Consider the following 14720-nt stretch of genomic DNA (forward strand, 5'->3'; position numbering starts at 1 on the left):
ATGATTATATATATATTGGTAATGTTAATAGATTTATAAAACTTCAATTATGAATGAAAGTTATGGTATTTAATGTATTAAGAAGTATTTAATATGTGGCTCGAGTCACGAGTTTATTCTTGTTGAGAAAAAAAATTGTACTTTTTATAGCCACGAGCAAAGCTATAACAAAATTTATATAATGAAAAAAAGTGCTATAAAAAAATTATTCTAATAATTATAGCTATTAGAAAAGTCTAAATAACCTTACTATAGCATAAGATTAAAGCTATGAATGGTATATTATAGCGTTAAACAAGTGCTATTATAAGTTAAAGATAGCGTATTATTTTAGCTATATAAACATACTATTGCTTTAATAAAAAACGCTATTAAATGTTTTTATAGCAAAGTAAAAAAGCTATACTTTCATACTTTATTAAAAGTATCCAATATAGCTCTACAAAAACACTATAAAGAATCACAAACTTTTAATAACATGAACAGTCAGAACCTTCGAAAAAGGCTATAAGGTTATAAAAGGTTTTTTATTGTTTTTTCGTTAGCTATCGTATCCGTTATTTCTTGTAGTGTAAGTTGAAAAAAATAACTTTTTATATAAATCTCGGTGGTCGACCTCGGCCAAAAAGCACAAAAAAATAATAATAATAAGTGTACTAGTTGTGAAAGGTGAAACTTAAAAAGTGCTATTTTTGCAATTATTCAAATTTAGAAGTGGAATAAAAAATTATAGATTTAATTATAAAAACTAAAAATTTAAATTGTTATCAAATAAAATACATTTATTTTGTAAAAATGATGAATTAAATACATTTATTTTGTAAAAATGATGAATTAAATACATTTATTTTAAAGCTATCTCATTTAGAATAAAGTTACCAATATAAAATTGAATTCTCTAAATTTGATGGGTAAGTGATCAACTAATTACAAGCAGAGTTGGAGTGCACTCTCGAAAAAGAAAAAGAAAAAATGGTTTGGAATCTTTCATAAATAAACCCAAAGGGCACTTAAACAGGGATATAAAATCATACAAATATTCCTACTGTTGGCAGTTAAAAACAATAAAACATATATACTTAATCAGAATAAAATCAAAGAATTGCTCTCAAGTTGTGTTAATTAATTATATAATAGATTAAATCATTGTCCAACATGCTAAAAAGTTCAGATTGGCTTTTATTTCTTATCATTTGGAATAATCGAGCACGAAGGATTTCTTATTTCAATATAGATTCAAAATAATTATAATCGTGCCCTACAAGGATTCTACTTATTCAAAGATTCTTCTCAAAGCAGATGCAAGTAGTTTCTCATAAATCTACTCATCAAATTTTAGGGAAAAAGTATGTAATGTAAGCTTTTTAATTTATGACTAAATAGTATTTTTCAGCCTACATTATTATATCTCAGTTAACTTTGTGAACTCGAGCACAATGAAAACACAGATATTAATATAATATAATATTAAAATTAAATAAATATTGAAATAAATTAAACATAATATATAAATCAACAAAATATAATATAAGAAATTTATCAAATTCTCCATTTTCTCCAATTTTTATGGATTTTGTCCATTGTGCAAGTCTTACAAGCTCCACCAAATGCCTCTATTTATAGGCAAAATGACAAGTAGGAGGTGGTTTATTTGGACACTAAGAACGAGTATTTACAAGACACGTGACAACAAATATGGGGTGTAGATGGATTAACATTTGGCTCTTGACACTAAGAATGTGCATCTATTTTACACATAATTTGTAATATTTATAATACTCCCCCTTATAATATTTATAATACTCCCCCTTAGATACCCATTATATATATATGAAATATGTCTAACCTTACTACGAAAAAACCCATTGGGAAAAAAAATCCTAGCAAAGGAAAAAGAGTACATATTTCATACAATCTAATACTCTTAAAAAGAATAAAGTATATTTACTTCCCTTCATTGAAACATCACTTGAGATCTCTAAGTTGCCACATTCCAATGTTATGCACCAATTTCTCAAAGGTTGCGGTTCACAATGATTTTGTAAATAAGTATGTCAGGTTATTCTTTGAACTAATTTGTTGTACATCGTCACCATTTTCTTCAAGATCATGAGTGTAGAAAAGTTTTGGTGAAATATGCTTCATTCTATCTCTGTAATATATCATCCTTTGATTTTGGATATGCATATTGTATTGTCTTCATATAATATCATTGAAAGATTTTTACTAGAAGACAAATCACATGTTCCATGAATGTGTTAAGTCATGGATCTTAATCATACACATTCTCGACGAGCCTCGTGAATTGCAAGAATTTCAGCATGATTTGAGGAAGTGATTGTTATAGTCTGTTTCACTTATCGCCATGATATAGCAATTCCTCCACATGTGAACAGATAATCTGTTTGTGATCTAAGTTGTGTGGATCAGATAAATATCCACATCCAGAATCTACATAACCAACCATATCGAAATTCAATTTATTTGAATAAAAAAAATCCATATCAATCATTCATCGGAGATAACAGAGTATATGCTTAATTTCATTCTAATGTCTTTTTGTTGGAGAAGAACTCTATCTTTCTAATAAATTTACTGAAAATGCAATATCTGATTTTGTATTATAAGCAAGATACATAAGTGCACCAATTGCACTAAGATATAGTACCTTAGGCCCAAAAAGTTTTTCATTAGCATCTCGAGATCGAAATAGATCTTTCTTCACATCTAGTGAAAGGATTTTAATTAGAATGTTCAATGGATGTGTTTTGTCCATATAAAACATTTTCAAAACTTTTCCTATATAAGTTGACTAATGAACAAATATCTCATCTATTTAATGCTCAATTTGCAAGCCAAGACAAAATTTTGTTCTTCCAAGATTTTTCATCTCAAATTCTTTAAGATATTCTATTGTCTTTAAAAGCTCTTCAAGAATCTTAATTAAAAGTAATCAATATATATAATTATAATAGCAAATCTTGACTCTACTTTCTTTATAAAAAAACATATGAACATATTGGATTGTTTTGATATCCTTCTTTCAACAAATATCCACTCAAGCGATTGTACCACATTCTTCCTAATTATTTCAATCCATATAGCGATCTATGTAACTTTATTGAAGACAATTTCCAGGAATTTGATTTATATGTTTTAGGTACGTTAAATCTTTCTGGGATTCTCATGTAAATATCATTATCAAGAGAGACATATAAAAATGTCGTGACTACATCCATAAGATGCATATATAGACTTTCATACACAGTCAAACTAATTAAATATCTTAGTGTAATTACATCCACCAATATGCCTCCTCATAATCAATACTAGTTCTTTGTGAAAAACCTGTGCAACTAGTCTTGCTTTAAATCTTGACCTCATTATTTTCATTTTATTTTCTCACAAATACCCATTTGTATCTCATAGGTTTGATACCTTCTGATATTCGGACTACTGGTAAAAAAACCTAATGTTTTGAAAGTGAGTTTAGTTCTGTCTCGATTGCTTCTTTCCACTTAAATAAATATTTTTTATGTCAACATTCTTCAACAGATTTTGGTTCAAAATCTTTATTTTCAGATATAATATCAAAAGCAATATTATATGCAAAAAATGTTGTCAATAACTACATAAGTTCGATTCCATCTTTTTCCTAGCATGACATAGTTTATTGAAATCTCATTATTATATTTGTATCACCTTCGTTATTAGTCATGTCATGAATTTCTTCATGAGTATTTACATCTTCAACCAAGTCTTATTGACTGTTAATTATTTTCCCTTTTGAGGATTTTTATCTTTGGAACCCACTGGTCTACCGTGCTTCTGGCATCTTTCAGACTCCTTAATGACAACTTGTTGTGTTGCGATATCGATTTTTTGTGGAATATTTGCAGCTGGTATATGCGACTTAGTTACTTTCTTTGCATATATAAATACATCTAGTAACCGATTTGCTATATTTTGCAAATGAATTAACTTCTGAACTTCAAGTTCACATTGATATGTACGAAGATCTAAATGAGACAATAACGGTGCATTCCATGTAATTTCTTTTCCAACTTCTTAATTTCTCCCCCTAATGTTGGAAAATTTGTTTCATTAAAATGACAATCAGCAAATAATGAAGTAAATACATCACCTGTCAGGGGTTCAAGATATTTGGTAACTGATAGGGAATCATATCCAATATATATTCTCAACCTCATTTGAGGACTCATCTTAGTGCGTTGTGGTAGAGCAATTGAAACATATACTGCATATCCAAAAATTCTCATATGGGAAATATTTGACTTATGACCATAAGTTAATTGTAATGGCGGGTACTTATGATAAACTACTAGCCTAATGCCTACATTCATGCAAAATAGCTTATCCCCAAACAGATGTAGGAATATTAGCTCTCATAAGCAATGGTCTAGCAATTAACTACAAACATCTTAAAAAATGATTCTGCTAAACCATTTTGTTTATGAATATGAGCTACAAGATGTTTCAACACTGATCTCAATTTACATACAATAATTATCAAAACCTTTGGATGTAAATTCACAAGCATTATCAAGCAAATGATCTTAATTTTATAATCAAGAAATTATGCTCTTAACTTAATTATTTGAACAAGTAATCTTGCAAATACAAGATTTCAATTGATAATAAGCACACGTGTGACCATCTACCGGATGCTTCTATTAATACCATAAAATATCTAAATGGTACACTTAGTGGGTTAATAGGTCCACATATATCACTATGAATTCATTCTAAAAAATGTAGGTAATTTAGGCTCCACTTTAACTGGTGGTGGTCTAATGATTAGTTTACTTTGAGAGTAAGCATCCCATGATAATTCATTAGATTGGAGAATCTCATAGCTCTTCAATGGATGTTAATTTGAATTCTCAATAATTATTCTCATCATTATAGACCCTAGATTACCTAATTTGTCATGTCAAATTGTAAATATGTCTGAATTCATGAACTTTAGGTTCATTATTGCGTATGTTTCAATTACTTGTATATGAGTATAATATAATCTAAAAAATAAAGCAAGCAACTCTTCCAGTATACGTTTTTCACATGAGACAATAGATATGATATAAAGATACTTCATATTATTCTTTCTATTAGTTTGAAGATGATAACCATTACAACGTATATCTTTAAAATTAAGTAGATTTCTTTTGATTGACTAGAAAACAATGGATTGTCAATTGTAAATTTTGTTCATCTAGGCAAAATAATGTTTGCTTTTCCAAATCCTTCAATTAAATTTACAGAACTTGATATTGTATTGATTTTTGCTTCCAAGATTGTCAGTTTGGAAAAATATTTTTTACTTGTAAGTATTATATGTGCAGTTACACTATCTGCAAAACATAAATCTTTTTTACTCGTTTTTTAGTCACCCAAATATATGAAAATAATTCAAGTTTCTTTATTAAAAGAAAATAATTACAATAAGAAAAATAATATTTAGAATATATAAAGGTTAACATTCACTAAGAGGAAATAAAAACATGGAGATGAAGAAAAAAAAACAACATGAAATCTAAAAATTTTCAAAGTCAAAGGAAATACTTGATGTTCCATCAATTATGTCAATTTTCTCTTTAGGAGATTCATAGAAATCTGCCATATTCAAATTTGTCATATGAGATGAGTCAAATATGTCATTATCCTAGTATGCAAAATTTTCTTTCTCATTTTCCTCTTTTTCCTTCAAAGATGCTTAATAAAGATCAACTAAGTATTTTAATGTAAAATAGGTATGTGACCAATGTCCAATCAGTCCTCATCGAAAGCATTTATTTTCCACACTTCTTGAATCTTATCTTGTGAAGCTTTTCTTTTGTGATCATCATTTTGTGTGGTTCTTTTGAAATTTGAATGATTAGAACGGCCACCACAAAAATAATAATTATTTATTCCTCAACCATGACCACGATCTCAACCACGATTATTAAAGTTCACAGCATTCACTTAAGGGAATATTGTTGTTCTAGTTGGTCGAGATTCACGATTTTTCATCCACGATTATTAAATTTTAGAACATTCACTTTAGGGAGTGTTGTTCTAGTTGGCTAAGATTCTTTTTTTTTTTTTTTTATCTATAACTCATTATCTCATTCAACCAAGAAAAGACAATATAATACTTTTTAAATATCTCTCGATATTACTACTGTAAGAGCATATTCGAAATGTAGAAAAATATCTTCTTTAACATATTGGTTTAAAATCCATTTATGACGAGCTTTAGGAAGAAAAATTATTTCTTGATGGTCACATTTTTATGGCATCTAGGTGTATGTTGGCATCAAGCGCTAATAACAAATAATTATTACCATTAATATCAAATTCTACAAAATTCATTTTTATAATATTTTTCATAGTAACGCTATTACAAAATATTATATTTATATTAAAATTTTAATATATATAAAATATATAAAATAACATTTAATTTATTAATTATAATAAAGAGAAAAAAACCAATATATCTTTAGAACTTACCTTCAGTAGAGGAAATGAAAGAAGCTGATGCTGACAACATGTTGTGAACTTGAGAAACACAACAAGAACATAAATATCAATAAAATATTATATTAATATCAATGTAATATAATATAATAATAAAATAAATAAATATTAAAATAAATTAAACATAATATATAAATGAATAAAATAAAATAAATTAACAAAATTAAAATAAGAAACTTCTCTAAATTCTCCACTTTCTCCAATTTTCATGGGTTTTACCCTGTGTATCTGTCTTACAAGCTCCAACAAATGCCTTTATTTATAGGCAAAATGACAAATAGGAGGTGGTTTATTTGGACACTAAGAATGAATATTTATAAGACACATGACAATAAATATAGGGTGTAGAGAGAGTGTCATTTGGCTTTTAACACTAAGAATGAGAATCTATTTTACACATAATTTGTAATATTTATAATATATATTATTTAAAGAGTTTTGATACTTCTTTGCATTTATTAAAAAAAAAAAAATCTATAACCTTATTCTTGATTGTTAAGATTGGTTTATGATAAACATACCTGGCGATACATAACATTATATTTAGTTAGCAAAAATGTTGAAGAGAAAAGTTTTTAATTTTCGCTTCAAATTTCTAAGCAAAGTTTTTTACTTTTGTTATTTAAGTAGTTTAATTCATTTTCCAAAATTGTGCCAACTCCCTACAAGTATCATGTAATATGTATTGTATAATTTTATCGTCAACCAATTTTAAAATTTGTTAAAATTAAAACGTTGTAAACTTAAATGACAGGATTGCACTTTTAAAACAACTAAATTGAAAATTATCGTTAGAAAATAGGTTAGTTATTTTAATAATGATTAAATGTATGTTAAATAAAAGAGTTTTTATCTGTTTCATTTCTGTTTCAAAAGAATTTTTATTCTAAATGTTTCGTATTGTGGAATTAATAATTTTTGTATTAAATTGATTAATTTTATCATCTATCAAAATCGTTGCAATCGCTAACAAGAGCATAGCTCAATTGACATAGTGTTCATACTATCAATCTCGTGGTCTAAAGTTTGATTCCCCAATTACACAATATACCTCCATACTTTAGGGTAGATTTTAGTTACACACTTACTTAAACTTTAAATTTATTTTAAAATAACTCTTCCATCATCTCTATCGTTAAATTGAACGAAAATAATGTAACAATGATTTGTAGAATAATAATGGTATCTATGATATAAGTTACCCCTCAAACTTTAAGATTTATTTTAATTATACTCTTAGCATTTCAAAATTTTCATTTTAACTCAAGTTTTAAAATTGTTTCAAAACAACCATTTTATTATCTTATAAATCTCATAAAAAATGAGTAGTATATTATGAAGATTCCAACAAAAACATTGTTTTCTCTTACAATTAATGTATTTGTGGGTAACAAAAAAAATTGAGAAGTAAACTAGAAAGTAAGAAACAAAATTTAAATCCTCCCATGAAAATTAGTGTGACAACTTGATCGAATAATATATTAAAAAAAAGTGGTGAGAGAGAAGAAAAGAAAAAGAAAACGCCCGAACGAAAATAAAACAATGGCGAAGAGTTAACGGAGTGGTTTCCATTTATCGTGTAGAACTTGTGATGATAAGGATTCTAAATGAGAATTAGGATAGATTTGGAAGAATCCAAGAGAAAAAGATAGAGCATTTACCTGAATATTGCCCTCTATTGCTTGGTCCTTCTTGTCGGAACGGAATAAACTGCGTATCAATTCAACATTCCCAGCAAGTTGTAATAATAAGTAATATGCACGCACTTATTTATAGTCCACCTGAATACAATAATCTCTAACAATGATCAAAATATACAATAATCTCTAACAATGATCAAAATATACAATAATCTCTAACAATGATCAAAATATCCATTAACATATGGATATATCCATAAAGCATTCAATATCGATATTAAATATCCATTGATATCTCCAATATTTTTTATAAATGCTGATAGAACATAAAAAAATATAATCTATTTAAGTCAAATATAAAGATAAATACTAAAAACAATATTCCTAATTTAATTTGGGAGTAAAAAGTAACCTACTATTTAATCTAAATAAATGTTGTAAATTTCATGACTTATTAAAAAAAAATATTTGTTACTATCGATATTTTATTGATATATCCGTAAAATTAGAATCTCGATATTGACATTGGTATTTTAATCTTTGATTTCTAACGAAGAATTTCTATCAGGTCCAACGGAGTGGTTTTATTAGTTTTATTGTATGTTTCAAACATTTTATTTAAAGGTAATTAAAACCTAAGCAAGGCAAATGTAAATAATTACCTAAAAAATTAGATCTTTCTTTTTCAAAAAGTTGTGTTGTTATAAAATTTTTAAATAATATTGATGATAGCCACTATTCACAAGATTAACCAGACTATGACAAAGACAGTGAGCCAATTGTAAAAAGCATGGAAATACGCAGACCACAATTCAATATTCATACTACCTTCTTTTCAAGTCAATAGTTTTTTTCAGTAAAAAAGTTGTACAAGATCTAACATTCTAGTTCAAGTGTCCACCCAATGTTAGATGTGCGTGAACAAATAGATATTCTATCTCAACTCAAATATTTGTGGCCCACATGAATGACAAAGTTTAATAGAATAATATAAAATTAAGAAATTTGTAGACTTCAAACAACACAACCCTTCTAATCAATTTCTTAGACAACAGTTAATTATACAAGTATAATGTGAATTCAATGATAGCCAAAAATAACTTAAAATTTAAGTTATTCTATCTACTCCATTAAAAATGAGGTACAAATTCCAATCCATTGTGTTATACTCGAAAAGAAGAAGTTATAATATTAAACCTTATTGTTAAGTTAGCCAAAATTTAGTGAAATTTTAATTAGTTTCTTTTTTCAAAGGTATTGGATTGTATTAAAAGTAAGAGACCTCAGAACCAGTAATCAAAGCACAATCAAAACTTAATCAGGAGAGAGAGAAAACATGAACAAAAGAAAAACAACCACCAAACAAAAAAGACTCACACTACTCAAAATAAGTTAGAATTTAATAATATGCGAGGTAAAAAATTTAAAGATTATTTAATCAAAAAAAAGTAGGTTAATTTATCAATTTGGTTCTTATGACAAGAAGAAAATAAAAAAGTTAAAATTTAATCCAATGATTTTAAAAGTTAGAATAAATAATTTTTACAATAAAAATCAAAGATTGTTGCGATCATAATACAATCTTAATTATTTTGATTTGATAAAACTTCATAAATGAATCTATCGTTTAATAAACTTCTCATAAATAATTCTTACCATCAAAGATTTTATAAACCAGCAGATTTTTTTATTTACACCCGTGCATTTGAAAGCATAAGCAACTGGGAAGAGCACGGTCATACAATAATATTTTGTTAAAACTTTTTTTTTTCCTCTTCTTTTTCTTGAATTCCCTGAAAATACTTTGGTTTAAAATAATAGTGCCACTAAATATAAATTTACTCTAAGTGGAGCTATAAAACAAAATCCAAAGAGATCAGATAAATAGATTATATAACATATAAACTATTTTTTTTAAAAGGAAAAGGTATTTCATACTTCGAGAGGCAATCTATAGATGTAGTTGACTAGCATATTAGCCAAAAGTTGGATGTCTTTTTAAATACTTAAGTATCTTACTTTACTTGACTATGGACATGAGCTTAGTGTTTGTTTTTTTCTTAAGATTGGAACCTGAATCATAATCTAGTGGCATTCGAATCCCTCTCCTAATAAAACAATATTTTTCTAAAATCTACGTTGATGAATTATAAAATCCTAGAACTAACGTTCGTGAACTCTAATACATTTTGGCCTAAAAGCTCTTAATAATTTGTCGATTTTATTCATGTAATTTACTATTCATTTATTTATTATTTAACAAAACTTATTATTTATTTATTTATTATTTAGCCCGTTAGTTATTGACATGATGCAAAGAGAAATGTGCACTAGAATTTATCCATTAATAAAGAAAAAATATTTTAGTGCAACTTGAGATGCATCCATTTTTCTGCAACATACCCTATTGCTCAATTTCAATTTCATCTTACTATAAGTTTAAAGACCTGTTCATTATTCTGGTAGTTGTTTTTATGGTGTTCTACTTGCTATGAAGAGTTATAAAACTCAACAATTGGTATCAGAGAGTACCTTTCGATCTTGTCAATTTCTACTGACTATTTCATTTTCTGAGGAACATGACGACCAAGTTCATTGCCAAGAGGTTCAATGGAAAAGGGGATTTCTCTCTTTAGAAAAAGAAGATGAGAGCATTATTGGTGCAGCAGAAGGTAGCTAAGGCGCTAGACCAATTTGATGACAAACCTTGCATACAGTATGATCATCTTGTATATGACAGATAATGTTCTCCAGCAAGTAAATGAACAGAACACCGCAAAAGTGGTATGGAAGAAATTAGATGAGATTTACCTTACTAAGTCTCTAACTAATAAGCTACACCTTAAGCAAAAGTTTTGTTGCCTTCAAAATGGATACCTCAAAAGACTTAGAACATAATCTAGATGAGTTTCATAGGACCACAACTGATTTAAGTAACATTGGTGAGAAGTTAGATGATGAAAATAAGGCTATCATATTGCTTAACTCATTGGTTGAATCATATAATGAGATTAAGAATGCTATTAAATATGGTAGAGATAGCTTGACCATAGAAATTGTGATTAATGCCCTAAGATCTCTTGATCTAGAATATAAGAAGACAGGTTCCAAAGATGGTGAAACTCACTTCACTAGAGGAAGGTCTGAAAAGAAGTCTTTGAAAGGGAGTTCTGGTAGGGAAAAGTCAAAAAATAATAGAGAAAGATTCAAGTCTCAAGGGAAAAGCAAAAAATGTTTTTATTGCCATAAGGAAGGGCACATCCGAAGAAATTGTATTGAGTTGAAGAACAAAAGAAGGGCAAAGAATAAAAAGGGAGAAGAAAACAGCAATGCAAACATCACTAAAGGTTATGAATCAGTTGAAGTTTTGATTGTAGCAGAATATGTATTTGATTTTGGATCCTCTGATTGGATACTAGACTCTGGATGCCCATACCATATGACATCTATCTGAGAATGGTTTCAAGAGTTTCAATCTCTGAATGAAGGAACAGTCTTGCTAGGCAACCACTATGAATGCAAAGTGCAAGAGATTGGATCTATTCAAGAGAAGTATTCTCTCTCTTGGGGTGTTTGACAAAACTGGATATTTATGTAAAACATAAAATGGGATAATGAAGATCATCAAATGAGCTATGGTAAAACTAAATGGAAAACTAATAAATGGTTTGTACATCCTTGAAAGCTCTACCATCCTAGGCACAACAGCTATTGCCATCATAATGATAAAAAACTTGCAGTGATGTGGCATGCTAGATTGGGGCATATCAGTGAAAAGGGACTAACAGAGTTAGAGAGACAGGGGCTACTTGGATCTTATTCCATTGGTTCTATAGGCCTATGTGAATGCTGCAGTTATGGGAAAGCAACTTGAGTATCCTTCGATAAAGGGAATGCACTTCTGGAGATATTTTGGAATATGTTTATGTTGATTTGTGGGGACCAGAAAGAGGTGCTAAGTACTTCTTATCAATAGTGGATAATTTTTCAAAAAGAGAATGGATCTATCCACTTAAGTCCAAGGATGAAACATTCCAAAAGTTTCATCGATGGAAAGTTCTCATAGAGAACAAGGTAAATAGGAAGCTTAAGTATATCCACACAGACAATGGACTTGAATTTGTGAATCAACAATTCAAAAACATGTGTGAGAAAGAAGGAATAGAAAGACACTTCACAGTAAGGGGCACACCACAACAAAATGGACTAACTGACTTATCTAGTGCTAACTTAGATAAAAGGTTTTGGGGAGAAGCAGTCGTTACAACTATCCTTAGCAATTAAGTTCAAAACTCCCATAGAGATGTGGACTGGGACACCACCTGATTTATCCAATCTGAAAATATTTTTTGTGTAGCATATGCACGTACCAAAGAAGGAAAATCGGATAATCGAGCTAAGAAGTGCATCTTCTTAGGATATCCATAAGGAGTTAAAGGATATAGATTATGGAACATGGAAAAATGGAATGAAAACCTGATCATAATTCGGGATGTGAACTTCGATGAATCAACTATGGTAATGAAACAAGTATTTCTAAAAGACGGCTCAAAAGAAAAGAAGAACAACTCTATTGAAATAGATCTTGAAAGCAGTCCGACCAATCATATGAGATATTCTGTTGTTGTAGAAGACAGTTTTGATCAAGGTGGAGCTTCCAGCACTGATTCCAATGGGAGTCAATCTTGTTCAAAACAAAGCCTCCAAGTTGAATCAGAACATAAAGGATTGTATCAGCAACAACGAAAGCAGTAAGGATCATTTAAGCACTCTAATTCATTAATTTTGGCAAAATATAAAGCATGTTCTTGCATAAACAAGTGAGTTTCATGACATACCTTTGAACTTCTTCAAAACTCGATCTTCAACTACAATCTTCTCAAAATCTCGTTGTAGACTACCTCAAGATCTTCCTCGCTATTCTCTTAGTACTCTAGATTGAGTTGTGGGACTCAAAACAAGTTTAAATCAAGGGATTATGGAGAATTTTCCACAGCAGCAATCTTGTTGAAGAACCTTTTCTTCACCACGAATTTTCAACTAAAATTCTCTTGATTGCATGCCCAAATTCACTCCAATCTCTTCAATATATTGCAGACCATCATGCAAGGAAGAGAGTTGCATGAGATGCAGCTCATGCTTGGAATAATTAAAGGCAATGGTGATGGATCTTGTATGAGCAAGTAGAAGATGGATAATGGAAAAACTTGTTTTTCCTTTGTCCATTATGTCAATTTTTCAATTTCCATCAAAATCAATTTCAAAATCAATTTTGATTTTAAAAGTGAAAATTTTATTAATTTTATAAAATTAATTTCACAAATTAAATTAATTTAATATCAAATATTAAATTGATTTTTTACACATATCCATCTTTTTATTTAAATCATATTTAAATATAAATTCTCCTATTCCATTTAATTCTCAAATTGAACAAGTAACTATATTTCATATAATTACTAATTTCTTTTAATTCTAATTTGAACGTTTCAAATTAACTTATCAAGCTACTCTAGAGCTAATCCATTTACGAGCTAGTAGGGGGACCTCGCGGACCTACAGATCATGGGCTCCAAGGATCCGAGATTAATTGGCTAAACTCATTAAACCAAATTAATGATAGAAAAATAGGCATGCGTAGCGGAATTGAGGACCAATTTTACTCTAATTGCACAAAAATAGCGTACAACCCTAAATTAATTAATTAGGGTTTTTTGAAATATTACCTTTGAAGCTCCTGAAACGTTTCTATCTCCTCCCGAACACGAACCAGACAACCACTAGAGCTTACCTACTATCCTCTGGACTTAGAACCAGTTGTGGGACCCGATGGATGAAGAAACCGAGAGCGAGAAAGAAATGGAAATAGGAGATGGATTGGTTCTGGGTTGGGTTTTTTTTTCAACCCAATTTAGAAACTAATTTTGGCAAAATTGTCAAAAGTTCTCTATCCAAATTGAAAGCCCAAATTTATAGAAAAAACCATGCAAAAATTGCGTGAAACAAATTCATAAAAACCCAACACCTCAAAATCCACTATCTAAGTGGGTTTGATGTCTTTACTATAAGCCAACACCTAGCCCACTATCTTGTTAGTGGAATTATCCAACAAAAGTTTGAATTTTTCCACTAACTTTAGTCAAAGGGCAAAATGGTCATTTTGTCAAAGTCAAATTTTGACCGAAAAGTCAACATTTTGACTTTTTATGACTTTTTCCATGTTGACTAATTTTAACCTCCCGAGTATGAATCCGTATTCATTTTCTCGAAATTCAAATCACATTTGAATATAAGGCTGGTCAAAGTTTGACTTTTCAAAGTCAAAAGTCAATTCTTTGACTTTTTACATCTTTGACCATTTCCATTATTTCTGAACTTCCAAATATGAACGTATTCATATTCTTGATATTTAAATCACATTTAATCATTAAAGTTGTATCTCTAAACTGAAAACCGACCACTATATCACATATACTTGTCGATTTCTCTCTCTACACCTAATTCGAACAATTCGAATCATTCTATCATATTATTCTA

General features: G+C 28.9%; 1 protein-coding gene across 1 annotated transcript in view; it reads right to left on the minus strand.

Annotated features, from left to right (window-relative positions):
• Positions 1 to 6327: 6327 nt before the first annotated feature.
• LOC120075501 (uncharacterized) overlaps positions 6328 to 14720 on the minus strand; it is a 39430-nt gene continuing 31037 nt past the window's right edge. Inside the window, exons 5-6 of the mRNA XM_090313121.1 lie at positions 8205 to 8253; positions 6328 to 6564 (exon numbers count right to left, since the gene is read on the minus strand). Coding sequence (XP_090169247.1) covers positions 6506 to 6564; positions 8205 to 8253 — 108 coding nt within the window. The 3' untranslated portion in view covers positions 6328 to 6505. The remainder of the gene's footprint in view (positions 6565 to 8204; positions 8254 to 14720) is intronic.

The sequence above is a fragment of the Benincasa hispida genome, chromosome 4 (assembly GCF_027475165.1).
Source record: "Benincasa hispida cultivar pf3 chromosome 4, pf3_genome.v1.1, whole genome shotgun sequence".
Lineage (NCBI taxonomy): Eukaryota > Viridiplantae > Streptophyta > Magnoliopsida > Cucurbitales > Cucurbitaceae > Benincasa > Benincasa hispida.